Source organism: Rhipicephalus microplus, chromosome 1 (assembly GCF_043290135.1).
Source record: "Rhipicephalus microplus isolate Deutch F79 chromosome 1, USDA_Rmic, whole genome shotgun sequence".
NCBI classification, from domain to species: domain Eukaryota; kingdom Metazoa; phylum Arthropoda; class Arachnida; order Ixodida; family Ixodidae; genus Rhipicephalus; species Rhipicephalus microplus.
In genome coordinates this window covers 199,992,843-200,014,518 of record NC_134700.1, presented here as the reverse complement: position 1 = coordinate 200,014,518, position 21,676 = coordinate 199,992,843, and the positions used below count along the sequence as shown (strand labels likewise).

Here is a 21,676-nt window from a genome sequence, read left to right as displayed (position 1 = left end):
ACGTGGGCGCTGGAAGAGGTGCTCTCTGGGCAGGTCAGGAGTGTAGTAGGTCATGTCCTAGACAAATACGGGAAATGGAAGACCACGAGTGGAAGACAAACTGACCAAGCCCAATCGCGCAGATACACGGAAAGGGGAAATTCTTTTTACAAAATGCACCGTGAAGAACATAGAGGGTTTGGTGAAGGAGACGCGATCGCGATGGATACGGCCTCTAACGAGTAAGACTAAAGAGAGTGGATGCCTCGCGTGGTCTCTGCTACAGCCTACCCTTCTAGTACACTCTATCTCCGCGTCGTCTTGTATACAATCTCGGAGGCAACAAATAAAGCAACTTTATAATTGGTTAATGCCACACCCTTGAAGTAAACAAACAATCTACAACGTATCGGTGTTTGCTTTTATATTATTTTTTCATCCTGAAAGTCTTACTTTGGCCTAAAGAAACTAAACTCCGATTGTGCCAAATATTGCGGCAATGGTTTTACTACACCGAAAAAGTTTCAAAGTTTTATTTTACTGAAATAAAAATTTGTAGTTGTACGCGTCCCTTTCGCGGAGTTCTGAAAATGAACAGCTGAAACGACAGCAGGGGGCAGGGGGGTGTGTCCGCTTCGCCACTCAAGCCCGTGCTAAGGATTCCCCATTTCCCCCACTCCTTTCCTTAAATTCCTTCTCGTCCTCACTGCATCTTCCTGCATGGCTTTCGAGTTGCGCACGCACACCTTACACGCACAAACAAAAGCTAGATTAAGTGGTAGCGAAGCAAGCGCTTTTCCGACATTCCTAGTCGACGCGCGCTCGCATTATTATTAACTTAGCTGCCCGCTACATAATATACTGTCCGTAGGAACCATGAGCGCCGACAAGTACGCCAGCGGGGCACTCGGAGAGCTCGCCGCTTCGTGGCGCCCGGCCAGAGTGCGGTCTTTTTCCAGCTGAAGGCTATGTGCCGATGGTCAACGATGCCCGCTTGCGCTGGGACAACCGTTGCGACTGCAAATATAGGTGCTTCCAAGCCAAATAGTGTTGCTGCTAGTTTGCTTTGCTGACCGCCGCGCCATGCACGCCTTGATCGGGCAGTGTCCCGTCGGCCTTACGGTATGACGACGCAAGCGAGCGAATGGAACTGCGATCTACTAGCACAGTCGCTGAGCGACTGCCTGAGCCCCCACGACCTGAACCTCAACTTGTACAACTTCGACCAGACAGATGCTTCCGACTGCCCCTACGTGCTGACCAGCCCGCGGTCGCTGGAAGCGTGCGCTAACCAAGGCGTTAAGGTAAGGAGTCGAGCGGTCATCCTAGGAATTGTCTCTGAAACACGATATCCCACATATGCAGCCGGTGGAGCTACTGCCGAGACTCTTCGAGGAGTTCGCGGAAGAGCTCGCACCTGGAGTACCGCCGGAGGAGGCTCGGCGGCTCTTCGAACAGGCTGAACGGGAGCGCACCGCTAAGCTGGCGCGGTGCCGGCGCGAAAGAGAAGCTCTCATTCGCTTGGACCGGCTCCGTCGCCGCCGGTCACTATCCCTGTCTCCCGGGAGCCGTGTCGTGCAACGCCGTAGCGGAACCAGACCGCTCGGGGTGCTTCTGTCGTCAGGCAAGCACGTGCATGCCCCTGAAACCGAAACAAGCCGCTTGTGTCACGAAACTCGTCAGGGAGGCACCTTTTCTGAAATTGCAGGTGTCGTTATGCCCTACAGTACAAATCGAATAGAAAGACGGCCCATATTTTCCTCGGATGAAGTCCAGGAGTGGTCAGTGCACAGGACCATGTATTGTGGCCAGCACATCCAGCGCTCATTGCTCCACTTTACTTCAGCAGCAAAGTGCAGCTATGAGTTTGTCCCATGTCAGCGTTCATATGCATTACAGCGCGTACAATCATCGGCAAGCTCATCATGAACACTCTGACGCGTGAGCTGGACTACTTTGACTGATGCCAGCCGCGAAGCACTGGGTGCTTTTGCCGAGATGACATTTCGATATTCTTCGATAATCTGTCGGCATGCATGGGTGACATCTCGGAAAGAAAACCCAAAGGCGCTAGTCTGAGTCTAGCCATTTCAGAATACACTGCAGAGCATTCAGATTAAGCTTATTGACTGTGCATTTAAAAAAGAACCTACCACTGTGCACTTCATAAATCCTATGAGGTGGTAATTGCTATATTGCTGGTGTCTTGCCTGCCGAGCTATTTGCTTTCTCAGCATTTGGCTACATTATTAAGATAAAAATAAGGAATTTCATTTATAGTAACATTAATTATGAGCAGTAACATTTAGAATTGTAGTTAACGGCTGTGGTAGTTTAGCAGGTAAAGTGTTGCGCTGCTAAGCTCAAGCACATGACTTCAATTTCTTGTCACGGTGGTCCCATATGGTCAGTTAGGTTGATCCAAAGTCGCTGCTTCTTATCACTCACTAAATCTTGACTGTAAGGTTGTCATTAAGTTATGCTTATGTCATGCAGGCATTTAGAAAGCCTTTGAGACAGTAGTCTTTTAACTCAATGGTAAAACTTGAGCTGCTACTCGGGTGGTTTTGAAGGCTGCGGAGTGAATATTCTATAAAATAGTTTTTTGGTAGAAAACAATGCCACCTGGCAGGGCGGTGCTTCGGATGGAGAAGTTAGTGAGGAATATAGTAAGCTTGGAAATGAGTTTGGTTTCAGTTGCCTGCAGGCAGTTGTTGGGGCAGGTTATGCTTTGCGCATAGGTATCTACTGCACCCTTGTCGAGAAAAATAAGTGGACCAGTTTTCGGAGCAGTGCCATGCTATCAAGTTTTTTGTGAATTGGTAAAAAGAGGGTGCAGACGCTCAAAATGCTCCTGAAAGCCTACGGTGGTGACGCGATAAAACAAAGGCAAGCTTTGATGTGGTACAAGAAGTTTTGGAAAAATCGGGAATTTGTTGATAATGACAATTGCTCAGGAAGTTGGTTGAAATCATGAAAGGACGACTCGCTGCAAGAAGCGCATCGATTGTGGACAAGGACCGGTGATTGGGTGTTTGGATTATTACAGAGTAGTGTGGAATACTCGGAAGAATGGTTCATTATATTTTGATGAATTATCTTCAAATGAGGAAAGTTTGTGTGAAAGTGATACGAAAAGGCCCGACGAGTGTAAAGAAGGAAGTGGGCGTGGCAACGCTAACCAACCACGGTACAGCCTCGATCTGGCACCACTAAACTTCTTTTTTTTTGCTCAATAATTAAAAGAATCCATAAATAAACTTGGCATGGGACTCTAGAGACGGTAAAAGCATCTCCTACGACCTCACTGAAGGAGGTTCTCGTTCGTGGCTTTTCGGGCGCCTTCAATGATTTGGTGAAGTATTGGCAATGGTGCATCAAACCAGAGGGAAAATACTTCGAAAATTTCTGAAAATATTGTAAAGTCATATTGAACAAAACATTTTAAAATAAAAATTCTGGGAGCCTTTGGGACAGACCGTGTCTCAACAGGAGGAGGTGGAAAAGGGAAGTGATGTTGAGGAGGAAGGAGGCAGTGCATAGCATACCCGCATATAGTATAGTGTAGCAAGAGGGTCGTAAATGAAAGTGAGGGTGTGGAGGACTAGAAAGCTCAATGCTGCATTACAAACGAAGGTTTCCTTTCCTGTCATAGGCGCTTAGAAAACTGCACATCTAGAATGCCAGTGCATGCTTGCCCATGAACGCCACTGTCGCTGAAAGGCAGGCAAACCACTGCTGCGCACTTCCTACAGCTTTCTTGTTGAGTGCAACTGCATATATTTTCTGTACGATACAAATTATTTGTTAAAGGCTTTGACAGTCAGGCCCCTGTTTATGTCGAGGCTGTAGTACTATGCCGTAGCTATAGTGACACAGACGCGACTAATTGTTAGAACTTATTGACTTTTAGTTATCCGCTAGAAGGCAGTTTATACAGGAAAGTTGTAGTCCATGACAACTCATTGCACACCTGTTGTTTTTAGAAATTGCAAAAGTTGCACACGATTTGAAAGATTCATTGAATTTTAATGGTGGTATAAAACGTGACTGCACCCAGGACTTAAGAGTTGTGGCCACTTTTTTATGTCAGACCACCAGACCTACCCATGACAAGGAAGTGACAAATACGAATCAAGGTGCGTCGAAGAAGAATCTGGTCTGGGAAAATGGCAAGCAGCCCATCTTAAACCGATAGAGCATTTATTCTTTGGGTGCGATGTTTATTCCTTATCGTCTTCTTAGGGGCTGTAAGCAAGAAAACGGCAGTGCCGACTTTTTCTCCCTCTACAGAGCAGAAAAATCAGCTGCAGTCATTTGGGGCCCTTCTTGCTGAGAGGCAAGACAGTCACTGCACCTATTTTATACCTTAAGGAAGAAACAGAGAGTACTGCACATTGTACACAAAGAGTAATTGGTTAGGTCAGTCCTTCGGCCTTCTTAAGAACAGCACCCGTAGTTTACAAGGTGTGTGTCTAGGGTGGGTCAGCTAGTTATGTAAGCAAAAGCAAGATCTTTCATGAGTAACTATGTCAGCACAGGAATGATGTGTGGAGAATGCACATGCAGCATAGTGCTCTTGCAGAGAACAGTGAGAGGTGTGAATATAAAATCCATCTTGAACTCTGTTATGAGTTCTGAAATCAATCCAGAATAGAGACCCTTATCTGAGTCGTGACACGTCCAGAACACATTTGCGAACATTAACTGCTTGCTGGGAATTGTGCCTTTTAAATACGGCAACGGCCTTCGAGCCATCATGTCAAGAGGAAGCTAAGGGTGAAAAGACAAGTTACATTGCTTCTAAAACCCTTGTGGCCACCCCCTAAAGAATAGACTGAACCAGTCTCATAATATCAGGTTCAAAAACTGGCTGGAGCCATTTCAGCTTCTAAAATGTGTGATATGTGTATTAGATTTTGTAGCCTCCTGTATTAAAAGCAGCATAGAAATCGCTTTATATGTCTACCTGTGTCTCTTTCCCTTGGACAGCACTTCTTTAAAAAAAAAAAACTTCGTGGTTTCATGTATCTAGGAAATGCTGCAGGATTGGGACATGATTTTCAGGATTTGTCAAAGGAAATTGTTGTTAATCAAACCAATATATGGTAATGACAAGAGAGTCATAGGGTATATTAATTGTAGTTTCTAATTACAACATAATAATTATAACATAAATGGAACTTGATTAGAGTGGACAAAAACACACCTTTTCCATTGGGGAATCTGAACCTTCAACAGCGGTTATCCTGTCTACGCGCTACATGCCCGGCCCATGTACATTTCCTCTTCTTTATTTCAACTATGATATCCTTAACCCCCGTTTGTCCCCTAATCCACTCTGCTCTCTTCTTGTCTCTTAAGGTTACACCTACCATTTTTCTTTTCATTGCTCGCTGCGTCGTCCTCAATTTAAGCTGAACCCTCTTTGTAAGTCTCCAGGTTTCTGCTCCGTAGCTAAGTACCGGCAAGATACAGCTGTTATATACCTTCCTCTTGAGGGATAGTGGCAATCTACCTGTCATAATTTGAGAGTGCTTGCCGAATGTGCTCCACCCCATTCTTATTCTTCTAGTTACTTCAATGTCGTGGTTAGGCTCTGCGGTTATTACCTGCCCTAAGTAGACATAGTCTTTTACAACTTCAAGTGCACTATTACCTATCTCGAAGCGCTGCTCCTTTCCGAGGTTGTTGTACATTACTTTCGTTTTCTGCAGATTAATTTTAAGACCCACCTTTCTGCTCTCCTTGTCTAACTCCGTAATCATGAGTTGCAATTCGTCCCCTGAGTTACTCAGCACTGCAATGTCATCGGCGAAGCGCAGGTTACTAAGGTATTCTTCATTAACTCTTATCCCTAACTGTTCCCATTCTAGGCTTCTGAAAACCTCCTGTAAGCACGCGGTAAATAGCATTGGGGAGATTGTGTCTCCCTGCCTTACACCCTTCTTGATTGGTATTCTGTTGCTTTCTTTATGAAGCACTATGGTAGCAGTTGATCCCCTGTAGATTTCTTCCAGAATGTTTATATATACTTCATCTACGCCCTGATTCCGCAGTGTCTGCATGACGGCTGATATTTCTACTGAATCAAATGCCTTCTCGTAATCTATGAAGGCTATGTTGGTTATACTCTGAGCATTTCTCTATTACCTGATTGATAGTATGAATGTGGTCAATTGTTGAGTAGCCTGTTCGAAATCCTGCTTGTTCCTTTGGTTGATTGAATTCTAATGTTTTCTTTACTCTGTTAGCAATTACCTTTGTAAATAGCTTGTATACTACAGAGAGCAAGCTGATCGGCCTGTAATTCTTCAAGTCCTTGTCATCTCCTTTCTTATGTATTAAGATGATGTTAGCGTTCTTCCAAGACTCTGGTACCCTTCCCGTCAGGAGACACCTTGTAAACAGAATAACCGCTGGTCATTAAGGGTAACTAACTGGATTCCCAGAGAAGGGAAGCGAGTTAGGGGGAGACAGAAGGTTAGGTGGGCAGACGAGATTAAGAAGTTTGCGGGTATAAATTGGCAGCAGCAAGCACAGGACCGGGTTAACTGGCGGAACATGGGAGAGGCCTTTGTCCTGCAGTGGACGTAGTCAGGCTGATGATGATGATGATGAAACCTTCAACATTTGAATGATATGGGTTCGTGCCCAACTGACAAAAAGGGTGTTCTTTCATCCATTTTAATTCCTTATCATTTATGCCATAATAACTACACTGCATTAAAAACTACAATTAACGTCACCTATGCCTTCTTTGGCTTCACTGTTCATTGCTTTAATTAAGTGGTATCTAACAAACAAAAGGAGTCCTTGATCAATTACCCTTCTTCCACCTTACCATCAGCGTAACGTAACTCATGCACCACTTACCTTGCACAATCTCCTGCAGATGAAGATGATGGCAGTGTAGATGACTCAACGAGCACAACTCGTGAGCCAAGTTCATCGGCTAGAGGAGATTCTGATGAAGGCAGCACACCCGGATCAAGCACAGAAGGCAGACCCGCTAGCAAGTCAACACCTACTTCCCCATTCAGGCAACCAGCACCATTGGTCCCGGTGCCAGCTTCACTGCTTCCGTGGGTGGACAAACCCAGTCTACCAGCCAAGGTAACGACCAATCATCTTCTATTCATTTTGCGCACTGACGTGAACCTTGGTGGCAAAAGCAGGGATCTGATTGGGGGTAACCAAATCAAGATTGAGGCACATGCCAATATTCCGAGTCTATTTGAGGCAGCTATGTTGTTGAACTCCTCCACCACATCGACCTTTTGAGCCTATCGGAGGGCCCATAGCAATGCACTGACCCAGTAAAAGCTGACAACACGGTGAATTTGGCATTAGGGTAGAATTTCATAGTATCCAGAACAGCATTTTTTTATTTTTAAGTGCTTTACCATAAGCCTCCTATCAGCTTTCACTAATGGAGGTCCTCTCCATCCCTATCCAACATGAAATGCGAGATTATAATCACTCGTCTATCCTCAACTGTAACCAGTGCTTACCAAAATCATGGCATCCTAAGAAATTTTGCCAGCTGACTTGCAATAAGGAAATAGTTAATTGTACATGTTAAATGCAACAAGATGTGATACATGAATAGTACTTGCGCTATATAGAAAGTAAGAGGTAATCATGGCAGTTTCGGGCTGCAGGATGTAAAGCTACTGCAGCTGATGCTCCAGCGGCGGCAGCGTGACGAAGAAGCAGCTGAACAGCGCCGGCTGGCACATCGTGCCTGGGATCAGGAAAAGGAAAAGCGTGCCCTGCAGTCTCGTGACAAGGTAGGTTGCGTCTCACTATGCTGGGGCCCTGAATGCGCCTGAGTGAACAGCCCATCGATTCAGCTAAGCCACACCAAACGCATTGTGCTTTGGCATTGTGAATTCACTGAAGAGGTAGCATGACTAGCACGATTGAATAAGTGCATGTAGTCCCTGTTGCCTGGCTAGTTTTGAGGCAGAATGTTGGAATTCCCTGCCAGGTCAGTGTTAGCTTCCTGGCTTGCTGTAGCATTGTTCAAGATACCATATTTGCACGAATATAATGTGGCCATTTTGCCCTCCCTTTCTCATTACTCTTCCTTAGGAATATAAGCAAGAGAAAATATGTTGCATGGTGTTCGCAGCGATCTTCTGAACATAAAATAAAAAATGAACCCGTGCGTGCTTTTTAAACTGTACCCCAAGACAACCAAGCTCTACAGAAAAGCCGATTTCTTGTTGCATGAGCATAGCATATCATGCAATTCGGAGCAAGCCCCCCTCCTCTCTCTCTATTGAAAATATTTAAAATATGCGACCTCTTCTTCCCTTCCACCATTTTGTCAGTATCATTCACTGTTTTTATTCAGCTGATGAGGGTGTATTAAAACAGGGAGTTTAAATGTATTCAATGAAGCATTTAATTAGAAGCATGGGTGTGTATTCCCTATTCTTAGTGGCTCTTTTGTCGCCTTCTTGAATTTTGCTCCATGACTGAGCAAGGGCCTCCTTCAAAATCTTGTTAAACTATCCTTCACCGTACAGGAAGGAGGGGGGGGGGGGGGTGCCCGCTCGGAATATTATAGTAGAAGAGTAGGGGAATATGTGCAAATGTAAGTTGGTGTAAAAATGTGGACACGGAACCATGCAAGTGGTATTTTCAGTTAGCACATGACATTTTGTTTTTTGTACACATCAGTGAAATTGGCCATCTGCCACTTTAATTTCTTCTAGTGTTGGTGGTCTAAGTCAAGTTTGACTGCCTGTTTCTGTAGAAAAAAAAAATTCAGCACTCCGTGTAAGAAAATATCAGTTAGGGAAGCTTTATGAGTTGTAATGAAATACATTACCTTCTTCACTAGCACCCCCACAAAATGTTGCACTGTATGGGAGTACAGTGTTATTTAGAAATACCACTGCAAGAAATCCATAGTGCACAATTCAAAATCCAGTCAGTTTTTGTTATTTTTTTTTCTTGTGTCCCCGTAGACCATGTTATGGTGAGAATAGTTGAAGGGTTAAGAATGATAAAATAACTCCTTCCACTAACACATTTTGAAAAATGTTGCAGTGAACTGCAGTTAATCTGCAGTTAATCTGCAGTTCACTGCACCAACTGCAGTGATAATAATAATAAATCTACATTCAGTAGATTGATAGTGCACAGAATTTCAAAGAATGTACAGACAGGTTCGCAGTTGAAGGGAACACTGTCGTGTGCACCATGTCGGGGTTTTGCTCTTTGGCAAAAACATAGTGTCTTAGGTTTGTATTAAATTACTGCTGCTTGATTGTTCGAACTCCTTTTGATAGACTGGTACAGGACACAAACAGTGTTCATAGGTCTACTTGCAGTTATGGGGCCCACAATATGGCAGGTCATCATTGAAATGTTCCCTTTAAAGGGCCACTCACCAGGCCCCATACCGATTTTAGTCAGACAGTGTAAGTTGTTGGGTGTCCGATGAGGAACGTTTTGCCACAAACATTTTTCGAATCGGTTCATTACGAGCGGAGAAAACAGGTTTTTTGAAGCGGCGCGAAACGAGTATGAGAGGAAGCGAGCTCGAAACCCTTGCCGCTCCTCCGCGTAGCCTTCTCAAGCCAAATCTCTTCCCCGCCCTCTCCGGCATCTGACCAAGAGGTGACGTGCGCATGACGTGCCCGAACAAGCCCAGCCCCCATGCTTGCGAGCGGCGTTGCTTTGTTGACCAGCATTATTTTGTGGTCCTCTGCCTGTTTCTGCGGAATTGTTTGGAAACGCTGGCTTAGACGCGGTAGAGTAGATGAGCACAATGAGTGCGCGAATGCGTAGGAGCGTTCCACGACGGTTGTCTGCTCAATGTGCTCGCGGGGTACCGAACGCATGGGAAACGCTAGCACATTAGCCCCGCATCACGTAGCATTTCACGGTAAAAAAATGTGAGAAAAGCGCGCACAATTTTTTATTGCATCTCATTATTTGTTTCAAGTTTTATTCATCTCTCGAAGCAACAAATACATAAACTACACATGTTGTGTTAAATAATTTTTGCCATGTCACGTGGTATACTGTTGACAACATCAGAACAGCGTCATCTACGTAGAGGACCAACGTCACCGCATTGCCGTGTACGTAGGGCCATTCCTACACCCACGTCATGCCCTCATTCTCTACGCGTACGCTGGCAGAGGGGAGGGGGAGCAGCTTTCATCTTGAAATTTGATCCATTTCCGCGGCACGTAGCGTTGCAAATTTAGGCAGATGTGATCATGAACGCCTCGTCTACGCATTGCGCTTGTCAGCTCAAAATTGTCAAACCTTGTGAGTGGCCCTTTAACAGTGGATGGTACTGTACACTAAATTATCAATAAATGTTAATCTCTTCGATGTAATTGCTACTTAGGTAGAATGATTGCCTCTAGTATGATTGGTATTGTAAGTGTACTATGCTACTCTGTTGATCTCTCAGTAAGTGGAACTCCTGTTAAATGTAACACATTTTTCCAGTCCATTTAGGTTCTGTTTGATCAGAGTGTGCTGTAATGTAAAAAAAAATTGTTGCGCAGAATGAGAAAATGAGTGCAAGTGAGAACTGGACACTGATGTGCTTAATAGTATTGCTTAGTAATGTTGGGAATAGTGTGCAGGAGTATTAGTTGAAATTTATGTATATTTTGGCTCATCGGAAGACAGCTCCACTCTCCCCTCTGTATCATAGCTGCCCGAGTTATATTCGTGCAAATATAGCAATAGGAAGTATTGACTGTTCCGCTCATGTTTTAAAAGGTACGAGTTAGTATGGTGTGCTTGAGTCACTATCCGCATTCTGCTACCCTGTTGTTTGTGAAAATTGGCTAGTTCTCTTGTCTCGTCTCTGCTGCATGCTCATGGCTTGATATTTTGTTCTGTGCAGACCATGTTAGAGTACCTTGGGGCCTGTCAGTTTTGGTTTGTTTCTTTCGGCAAGTATCTTATTTTGTTTACTTTTATTTATTTATTTTTTTGTGGATGATGGTGAAGTGTCATGCTTTATTTCAAATGAGAGCTCTGGGAAGCTCATGCATGGGGTTGGCTTGCTTTTTTTTTTTTTGCAAATGGGCATTGACAGTCAGAAATGCACCTGGTGTAGTCTACACAGTAGACATTATATTCCTTGGAGTCACTACAATTGGCAAAATCATCAGAACAATCTAGTTATATGTAGGAAAAAAAAAATAAAAGCATGTCGTTTTACTTTTACTTCCTCAAAGGGTTGGAACCACCACAGCCACATACAAAATAGCAATGGAGATCCTCCAGCACACTTATAAAGTGTCTTAATGGTCGTGCTGTGACTGAAGACTGTGCGCCCGTTTTCGTTCTTCGTATGCTTCACCACAAAGTGTGGCGTATGATTCACAGTGTAGCTTAACTGCATTGCGGCGAAGCAGACATTCGGAGACTGCAACAACTGCGAGCGGACCGGCACACAATAGGACTGATTTGAGGCTCCGAGATAATCGAAATGGCGACAGCGGTGGCTTTGACTAATGTCATTTCAGATCTGCAATTATGCCGCGAATTTTGAAAATTAGATGGTGAAGAGCTTCAGTGTGTAAAATTTTGGACATCCTTATGCATTGACTGCATGTACTGGGCTCATGTTAATACCATAAAGTCTTTCTAATTATTGGGCATCCAATCCAGCACATTCTTTGCACTTTGTGCTGTCATGGGCAAATGATGTACAAACTAGTACAAACTTATGAACCGTAGAGTGAGTTACAAAGGATTCATAATAGAAAGAAAAGGTATGGCATCTAAATACAGACACGAGAGTCCAGAACGACACCTCTGTCTAGCTTTCTTCTCTTTTATTTTCGTAATTGGATCCCTTACCTTTTTTTACAATCAATACATGAGGACTACAAGATGAAAATTGATCCATTTTTAAGGGATATCTACAGATTTCTCTCTTTATTGTGAAATAAATATCTTTTCTACTTTTCTGGTCTTGCACAAATTTTGTTTGCAGTAAGACTGCACATTATGATTTAGAACGCTTAAAATTCATACTCTTGCGTTTCTGCTATGCATCGATGAGATACATAGGCATCAATTCGTTGTCTTTCGCAATATTGCCTCTTACAGTTGGAATTTCACTTCTGCTAGTTTTGCATTGTTTTCTTAATGCACGCAGAGGATAGCCTCACGAGCTTTTGACAATTACTTTTTTCTTTTAAATTTGGGACCAAGTATTATGTATGACAAGAACATTGTTTTATGAAACGTGGATGCTCAGCAGCTTTGCTTTGCAGCGTTGGAGAAGTCGGCAGGCCTTGACATCCAGCAGCAGTTGTGAGCTCTTGGACAGTGAATCCCTTTCGGCAGCTGAAGAAAGGCACAAGAGCACGTCTCGACAAACGTCGGTAAGCTCGAGTCAGACACACTTGTGTACTGCAACAGTAAATTAGGCCTTTTGGTGCATCATAGCAAAGGATAATGAATGGCGCAAAAACACTAAAAGAAACTGGGATTAAAAGAGTTCTACCATGTGGTTGAGCGTGGCTCATTTTCTATGTGGCCAGCAGAGAGAGTAAATTTTTTTTATTTCATCTAATCAAAGCAAGACAATGGAGAAGCCTTGTGCAGCATACCTCAAGTAAATACCAAGGCAGTTAGCATCAGTAGTGCTCTTTCTGTCCTGGTTTCTTCTCACACTCTGGTGCTGTTCATCATCTTACATTTCCGTAGCTTTCTTTGATAGTGAATTATCTCAATACTTTAATTGAACGACTTCCCATCCCTGTACTTTGTGTCCAGAGCCTTGCACCAGCATACCTCATGCAAACATTTGGGAAGTTAGTGTCAGATTAAAAACAAACGTCACTGTGTCCACTGATGTTTCCCTCTCTTGAAAACATATATTTGGTAGGGGGCTGTGTCATCATGTCATCATTTGAGTACTATATTGGCTTGAAAACGGGCTGTATTTGTTACGGCTGTGTTTGAAAATTTGGTAGAAGCACACTGAAAAGACACGAAGGAAGAGGCTGACAAGGACAGCGCTTACAAGTTTGAAAATTTGGTTGAAGCGCACCAAAAAGACACGGGCAGAAGAGGCTGACAAAAACAGCACATACCTTGTAAGTGGTGTCTTTGTCAGCTTCTTCTGTCTGTGTCTTTTCAGTGCGTTTCAGCCAAGTTTTCAAACATGAACGTAATTCAACTGGCCCAACTTGCCATCTTGCTGCTATTTGTTGGGATACCTTCATTCCTGTGATACCTCGTGTGACCCGCTCCAGACTGGTTGGTATCTTCAGGCAGCCATATGTCTGGAACTACACTGCAACAGCATGCTTCGCATTGAATAAAGTTAGCCATAGGCTCTGATGTGTTGAGTGTTAGCCATGAAAAGTGTTGCAAAATGCAAAAGCAAGGACATCCTTGAAAATTATCACTCAAGAATATCACTTCAGGCTTGATATATAAACGTGTAAACTACTGATGTACCAGTTTGTCTTTGCTTCCTTCCTTCAGGCAACGGCAGAACAGAAGTTGCATCGTGTCTGGGCTGAGGAAGAGACTCGGCGTCGGCAACTGCAGGAACGACTTCGCCAAAAAGAGCAGGAGTGTGCCCAGCGAGTCGCTCAGGCGGCTGCGCAGAGGCAAAATGAGGCCCGTCGCAGTGCACAGCAAGTTGAAGAACGACGTGGACAGGTATGCTCAAGCACGAAGGAATGGCTGTTGCTTGACTGCTCAAGACTTGCATGTATCCTGCTGGCATCTCGAGCATTGAGGAGACGATGCATGCCACTATAAGACGAATGTCACGGACAGAAGTATTGGCCTCAGGATTGTGGTTACAGCAATAAAAAAAAAAAATGAATCTTCTATGTTGGCCATAGACACGAAAGATTGGCCGCACAAGTGTGACCTTTGTAATCAAAATTATTATTGAATTGATTATGAGTGCTCATTTTTTTAGAATTTCGTCATGTAATAAGCATCAAACGAGGTTATTCATTGATGAATATGACGCGATATGTTGATGTTATGACGCGATAGTCATAACATCGTTGTGGAAGCAAATAGCACTGCTCCTGAAGTTCTTGGACAGACAGACAAATAAACAAATAAAATCCATTTTGACACTTCTTACCTTGTAATTTTTTAAGCTATTAGTTGAAGGTTGTGCCTGTCAGACTAAAAATGAACTCAACAGAAGTAGTGAAAGGTTGCTGATGAATCTCGCACGATACTTAAAGTAAGTTCACTGTCACCGTGCAAGTGGAATCGAAACATGAAGTAACACAACTGTAAAAAATTTTAAAATTCTCATCAATTTACATACACTCTCCTTCATGGTTCTGTCTTCACCGTCCAGGAGCAGCTTTCCGTGTCATATATTTATTGAGGAGGCCTAGCTATTGTGCTTTTAGTACCCTTCATTCTGAGAAAAAAAGGCGTACTCGTGGAGCCTTTCTGCCGCGTAAAAATAATTGATAGTTGTCTTGCTTGCATTTCCTTGGTTGAAAACTGTGCTTGCTACTTTCCTATCAAGAATCCTATAAGACGTTCCTAGTGCGCACAGTGTTCATGACCTGGGAAAACTGGGTGTGGCAATACCACATGGAAAGCATGCGAGATTGATGATGATTGCTGTGTGTCATAGAAAGATGCCCTAAATGTAGTCTTGTGCAAATAGTAAAATTTAGGTTCAATGTGAATTCAAAGTGAATAGTGATATCGGTTGAATAATTTAAATCAATTTGAATAGTATATATCCCTCATTCTAAAGAAATACTATTGGCATATTTGTCATGACCCAACAAACCTGCACAATATTTTTATAAAATTTAAACAAGGCCTGTGCAAATGCCATTCTTTTTGGTTCAATGGAAGTGGAAAGAACTTTGAATTGTAACTGGATTTTACTTTCGGTAGAATGCAAGTGATAACCTGTAAAATATGTCATGTTTTAAAATTTACTATATTTAGGGCATATGAGCCAGTATAACAAGCCTTTAACCTTAATAAAATTATGAATAGGTGTGATGTTAATATGTTGGTAACCTTGAAGTGGGGCTTTGCAGCAGTGCAGACTTTTTTTCGAATAGGTGTTTTCATGCTGCAGCACCTCTTTACAGCTGTGAAACCACTTTTACAGAAGATTACATGACTAATAACACTTATTCGTTCATTTTCAAGATATTCAACAATTTCAATTCAAATCGAAGCGAATGTGACTACAGTAAAATTCGGTCAAATATTCGAAGCATTCGAATATTCACACAAGCCTGCCCAAATATCTCCTTTATTTTTAGAGTGTGGCATCAGTAGAGAAGTGAACATTACAGTAATTGTGCATGAAGCAGTGTACTTCTGATACCATAGCGCACTAAACAAACATGAGAAAAGATGAAGACAGGAATCGTGTTCTTTTAGTCTACAATGGCTTCTGGGGTACGATGAACTACCTATAGAGTTTCCTATAAATACACAAAAAGAGGGAACTCTGGTGCTAGTGTCGATGGAAGCTGCAACGCATTGCGCTTCAGCGAGCATGAGAATGATGTGTAGTACAAAGATATGGCTAATTTTCGTACTTTCGGCTCTGTTCGGTTTTGCGTGGCTTGGAGCTGCTTCATTATGCAATGACACACAGCAGTTGCACTTCACCACCTTAATCTTTTAGTCTCACCCATTCAAATCAGGGCACAATGTTAAACACAATTTGTTCTTTTATTCGAAACAAAACCGAAACACTGCACTAAATGAAGCCATAAGTGCGTTCGCAGTCCGCAAGCATAAAGACTAGGCAAATCCATGTACTACCCATCATTCCCATGATCGCTGAACGATAGCGTCAGAGTCCGCTCCAGTTAATTTTAGAAAACTCTATGGAACTACCGACACGCCCAAATGGCCTGTGTGTTTATGTGTTTATACATGTGTTTATTTTGTTTAATTAGCAATTGCATGACATTGTTTGAGGAACATGCCACTTGGGGTAGCACAGCCATGTTGGTGTTGGTGACACAGGTGCTTCAGCAGCAGCGCCAAATGGACGCTGCATTGGACGTGTGGCGAGAGCGAGTGGCCGAGTACCAGGCGGCTGCCAATGGGCGAGCCCGTCAGGCAGTGCAGCAGCGTTTGGAGGAGCGGCGCCGCGAGGCTCTGCGTCAGCGACTCGAACGGGAGGCCGAGCAACGACGTAACCTGGCCCGGATCGAGGCCGACCGGGAGCAACGGCTGCAGGCAGCAGCAGCTCGGCTGCGTGACAAAGAAGAACGTGCCCGACAGTTGGCACAGCAGAAGGAGTTCTTTGTAGAGCAGGTTTGCATTCTTTTGAAATACCTAGAATAATGTAATCAAAAGGCAAACCAGGGATGCTGCTAAAGCCAATCTTTCAACAAGTCCTAAACAGTTGACCCCAGCTACATTCCTTGGTTGATGATGACTTGCGCATCATGCCACGGTCCTCTCCTGAATGACTGCCTGGTCATGATTTCTCCATTCATCACCATCAGCCTGATTACTCCCACTACTGAGCAAAAGGATCTCCCATGTTTTGCCAACAACGCAGTCCTGTACTTGCCGTGCCCACATGATAACTGCGAACCTCTTAATCTCGTGTTACCACCTAACTTAATAAGCTCACCCTCCAATACCTTGCATACTTGCATTATCTTGATATCCAGTTTGTTTCCTCTTCATGACGAGTGGTTATCTTGCCTTGTACTATGGGTCCTGCCGATGCCTATTTCTTTTTCTTGATTTTGACTAGTATGACCTGAACATCCTTTTGTTTCCTGACCCACTATGGTTACACCTATCATTCATGCCTCGCTGTGTTCTCCTCAATTTAAGTGTAACTCTCTTCTTAAGCCTGCATGTTTCGAAGACAGTTCAACTTAGATGGAGGATGAATTTCCAGAATAATGCTGTGCTAATAGGCAGCGTATTTTTGCTGAGGCAGCTTATTGGATCAAGATTCAGCTAACAAATATGACTGAAGAAAGGTTATTGGGTGTTGGTGCACGAACACCTGTACTGTCAAGGGTGTGTTGACAGTCTGTTGTGCACAGCTTGTGGCTCCTGTGAAACGCTTGAGCATCTTATATGACACTGTCCTGCATTTACTATGCAGCAAGCTTGTGCGATTGATGATGATTACCTCTTTTCGAGTGGCTGCATCGCTCTGCTGTGAAGTGCGGAAACTTGGGGAACTTGGTAGGACATAATTGAATGTATGAACAGTGCAACAGACAAGGACAAAGGAAGGAAGCAACACACAGCGTTGACTCTCGACAATGATTTAATAGCAGAGCGATGTACAGTGTCAATTTTTATGAAAGGGAACACGGGAGCGCGTGGCCTGCACGCTCCGGCGGCTGCTAATCATACGTTCAAGGGGGAGCGATAGCAACCACAGTCTCTTTTCGCCTCATCTCACCACGAGCAAAACAACCATTCATTGCTGATATGGAACCAACGGCAAGATTTCAACCCCCTCCCCCTTGAAGGCGATTATGCGAGAGCCGGTAATCGCCTTGAAGGGGGAAGGGGTTGCTATCTTGCCAGCGGTTCCACATCAGCACTGACATCTTGTTTTGCTCGCCGCGAGATTACACAAGAGGAGAATGTAATTGCTATCGCTTCTGCTCGAACGTGCTGCCAGCAGCCGCTGCAGCGCGCAGGCCATGCCTCGCCGTGTTTCCTTTCATAAGAATTGACACTGTACATACATATGTGAAAAAAATAGCCATGCGCAGTAGGGTGCAGATAACAACTACTGCAATACAATGCCAGCCAAATTCTTGTCAGTTATTGATTGGGCTGTCACCCTGTACACAGCTTAAAAATAATCGAGATACGCAATCTCTTTGTGCAATAGGACTACTGTACCGTCAAACTTACTTATGTGGTAGGCCTCAATTATGTCACGTGTGTCTGCAAGTGTTGTTATCTTTCCCTGTCATTATCCGTTGTGCTTTTCGTGCTCTGCTGTGCTCCACTTGGGGCCTAAGACATCTTGATAAATTTAAGTCATGTTGTGTGTTTATCCTCTCACGTGTCTTGTCCCTGCAGTCACGTCGCCTTGCCCTGGCCACTGCTCAGTTGCGAGAGCAACTTCGCTTGCAGCCCTCCTTGCCGCCCTCTTGGGGTCCCGGCCTCGTAAGGAAGTCCCGGTCTCATGAGTGAGTTTTCTTTGCCAGTTCGGTTGTATAAAGTATGTCTCTGTGCATGTGTGTCGACAAAGATTGTGTGTGGAGAGTGATCCTCTATTAGCAGGCTTGTACAAATATTTGAATACTTCAAATGTTCAAACAAATATTATGGTATTTTACTTTGCTTCATTCGAATTTAAATTGTTGAAAATTTTCAAGTATTCGAAATGAACAAATAAATGTATATTAAACGGTTTCTGACACAAAATCTTTGGCCTCGCGTTTTCCTGCTGCAATGCATTGCTAGGGCCTGTTAGTCATGACACGACACATCGTTTGCTGCAGCACGTGACAGATAATTAATTACAGGCCCCCCATTATCAATCAGCTTCAGTTTTGGTTTGAGAAAGTTCCAAAAACTAGGTTCAACTGTCACCACCTGGTGTGTGCAGCTCTTGACCACTTCAGCACACAACTGTGACACACTTCCACACGGTCCGCATCAAGAATTACTTTCGAATAGGAAACGGGACTGGAATGTTGCCAAACACAAAACTTTCCAAGCGTGCGCCACGGCCACACACTCGCAACCAGCCGTCGAGAAATACAAACTTTGGTAACTAACGGGGCAGAAGAAAAATGGTGGCTATGACGTCATCATAACTTGAATTGTAGACCGCGGCATGGTGACGTGAGGGAAGTAGGAGGTCCCCTCTGAGGTGTCTATAACGCTATAGAGTCGGTCACTCATGCAAACTTCAAAATAATTTAAAATACCTTCTAAGCTATATCCGCTGTTGATATCTTGCAGATGATATACGAATGTTCAGAAGAATCGACCCTGCAGACTATCTCAGCCCCGAAATTTTGTCTCGGTACCCCTTTAATTTGCATGTAACCCCCTGTAAAGGTAGTTTCACTGTGGTAGAGATGTGCTAAACTGTGAAAACATTATTTTTTCAGACAAAAAAACGTGAAAAAAAAGCTTCCCCTTTTTTTCCAGACAAAAACAAAACCCGGAGAAAAGAAAAGTTCTTATGTATTTCAATGTAAACTACTGAAATTTGTGTCAGTGATTAGACACGAGTATTTATTGTGTTACATTTTAAACAATAGCAACGTAAGAATGGGATCCAGAGATTGGAAGCACAATATGCTAGAGACGTGCAAACAAGATTTTGTGCTTCAGACAGGTTGGCCAACATTTCTCGATATGTTTACCTATCTTTGTCAAAGGCATCCTGCCAACATTAGCATATTAGTGGGAAGAATTCATTCATTAGACATATCTAGAAGCAACAGCTTGAGTAGTCTCAAATAGGGCAGTGTTGCCAGATCATAGTTAGCTTACAAGCGAATAAATATCTCTGAAGAAGCCCTCAAAAAGCAGTGTGATTTTGGCGAGAAAGCCCAAAATAAGCCGAAAGTTATCTAATCTTGAAGTCTTGAAAATATTCTTGAAATTACTCTAATTTGAAGGGTAATTGAACAGATGACACCAATTCTTTTGCTCAGCGAAAATATGCACTGATACTTTGAATGGAAGCACATATTTAGTTTTTAGCACTGTCTCCAAGTTAGTCTGCACTCGGTTGAATGCATGTTTGCCATTGCATGATTAACGTCAATTGCTGATTACCTCAATGCATTTTTGACTTTCACAATCGACTACTCAAAGTCATCAACAAGTGTACTATTAATGAGCTGCAAATGGCCTATTGGAGAACATGATGATTCCTAAAGTAACTATATTTTCTTGCAAAATACAAATGAGCACCAAAAAAACGTGGCAAGTGACTGTAAAATACTCACCAAAAAAAGAAGTCCAAATTCACCTATTACAAGCAGAACTGCCAACTCTGACGTAGGGCTACAGAAATGCTTAATATCAAGGACAGACAGGCACTCTTGAAATTTTTCTTGCAGTGTGTACTGTGACATAATTTGTTTGCTTCAAGTCCAAGCACATTTTGCCACCTATGTGATTATGTTTGCTATGGAGTAAAATAATTAAGGGTGGTATTCGTTATTGTGATAGAATGTCACCCACCTTTGCCTGTCATCTGTGTGGCAGTCCTAATGCTACACAACAAATGAATATGCATGATGCCCCGTACCTTCCATCCAGTTAGGAAACATTTTTCCCTCCCCTAGAAGCAGTGACAAGTATCCCTGGCATGGGAGAATATTGGAAAGCTATTTTCAAATGACTATTTGTACAGTATTCAAATTTGCTTAGACGTAAAATAAAATTATTTGAAGTAAACACACAAACATATATTTGACTTTTGTAAGTCTTTGTAAAAGTAGTTTCACTTCAGAGTGGAAGTGCTATGCTGTGAAATGACTCATTCAGGAGAAATTTGCACTGCCGCAATGCACACTTTAAGGTTAAATGTACACATTTATTTTGTCTCGATTTATATTTTTTAAAGTTAAAATGCTTATTGTATGGGCATATATGTGGTAAGTATAGTAAATTTTGAAACACAAAGTGCTTTGTAGTTTAGTACTTGCACCCTATTGCTATTCAAAATTTGAAATATAAAAGCATGTGTCGCTCAAGCCTTGTTCTAACTCTTGCAAATATTGTTCAGCTTAGTTGGCTCGTTACAAAAATGCGTTTTTTTATTGTATGTTATATGGACTACTTGAACTATTTGATTCTAACTTATTCAACCAAATTACTATTTGCTTTGAATCCAAACTTCAACTTTACTGTTTGCCCATCCTAAACTTATCTCTACGGCGTATAGGTATTTGTGTGTACTTTGAAAATATATCTTATTTTCAATCAATTGATTTTGCTGTGAATTGATAGGCCAGGCCAATGGTAGCTAGTGTAATGAAAGGAATAGCTAGTTGCAGATGCTGTTTTTATATTACACGGATTTCAAATGAGTTTTCCATCGCTTGAGTGAGCCATTGCACCAGATATGTCATTGCAGAAAAGTTAAGATAATAAAAAGAATGGGTCTTGACTGCTTGTTTCTTGTATATGGAAGAGTTTCTGTCAGTTTTAAAATGAAGAAGCAGAGTAGGGATTCTCACAAAGTCTTGCTCGTTTGCAGGGACATGCTCGACTGAGTCGGTCACTTCCATCTGGGGTTCCGTCCGGCTGGCTGGGAAGGGCAAGCAGACAACGCCAGCAGGGGGCCTCCTTTCTTCCTATATTTTGTTGCTTTATTCCTCTGGAAAGGGAAAATAAAATGTATGCCTGCTTCATACTTGTAGTGTGATGCAACTTCACTGGAAACTCATTCCAAGCTGTGCCTCACAGTGGTCACTCACCTTCATTGGTCATTAAGCAACCATAGTTTAATGTAGTATAGTCACGAATGGTCGCTTTGGTAAAAGGGCGACTGTTTTGGCTCGATCGATTGCTTAGTTTTTTGGTGGAATGACTGCAGTCGCAGAGCTTTTTAACCAATCATATGCACAGAAACAGGAAGTGTGCTTAATTTACAAGGCTAACGGATGTAAACAGCAATTATTGTGAAAAATTTTGATGGGAAAACAGGTGGGTTGCACTAGTTTGGGCATTTATCAGCTTCTATAAGCCACTTCCT

The 21,676-nt window shown here is 43.0% G+C and overlaps 1 protein-coding gene and 1 long non-coding RNA gene across 3 annotated transcripts; one reads left to right on the top strand and one right to left on the bottom strand.

The window, feature by feature from the left end:
• The first annotated feature begins 591 nt into the window (after positions 1–591).
• On the top strand, positions 592–21,334 carry LOC119167206 (uncharacterized). The gene is made up of 9 exons (XM_075890079.1): positions 592–1,283; positions 1,345–1,603; positions 6,875–7,095; positions 7,644–7,772; positions 12,252–12,362; positions 13,474–13,653; positions 15,979–16,272; positions 18,028–18,137; positions 21,179–21,334. Exons 1-9 carry the CDS (start codon positions 1,104–1,106, stop codon positions 21,192–21,194), a joined length of 1,500 nt encoding a protein of 499 aa, XP_075746194.1. The 5' UTR covers positions 592–1,103; the 3' UTR covers positions 21,195–21,334.
• LOC142803857 (uncharacterized) lies at positions 12,255–14,612 on the bottom strand. 2 transcript variants are annotated; one of them, XR_012894334.1, is made up of 3 exons: positions 14,288–14,612; positions 13,447–13,749; positions 12,255–12,390 (listed from the first exon to the last, which is right to left on the bottom strand). It is a non-coding gene; the product is annotated as an uncharacterized LOC142803857 (long non-coding RNA). The 2 variants fall into 2 exon arrangements; XR_012894337.1 differs by having other exon boundaries at positions 13,447–13,591; positions 14,288–14,609.
• Positions 21,335–21,676: the final 342 nt, after the last annotated feature.

Coding starts and splice junctions, on each gene's coding strand:
- LOC119167206 (XM_075890079.1), top strand. CDS start 1,104: ATGACGACGCAAGCGAGCGAATGGAACTGCGATCTACTAGCACAGTCG. Junction 1,604..6,874: donor CGGGGTGCTTCTGTCGTCAG/GCAAGCACGTGC, acceptor AATCTCCTGCAG/ATGAAGATGATGGCAGTGTA. Junction 12,363..13,473: donor GCACGTCTCGACAAACGTCG/GTAAGCTCGAGT, acceptor TCCTTCCTTCAG/GCAACGGCAGAACAGAAGTT.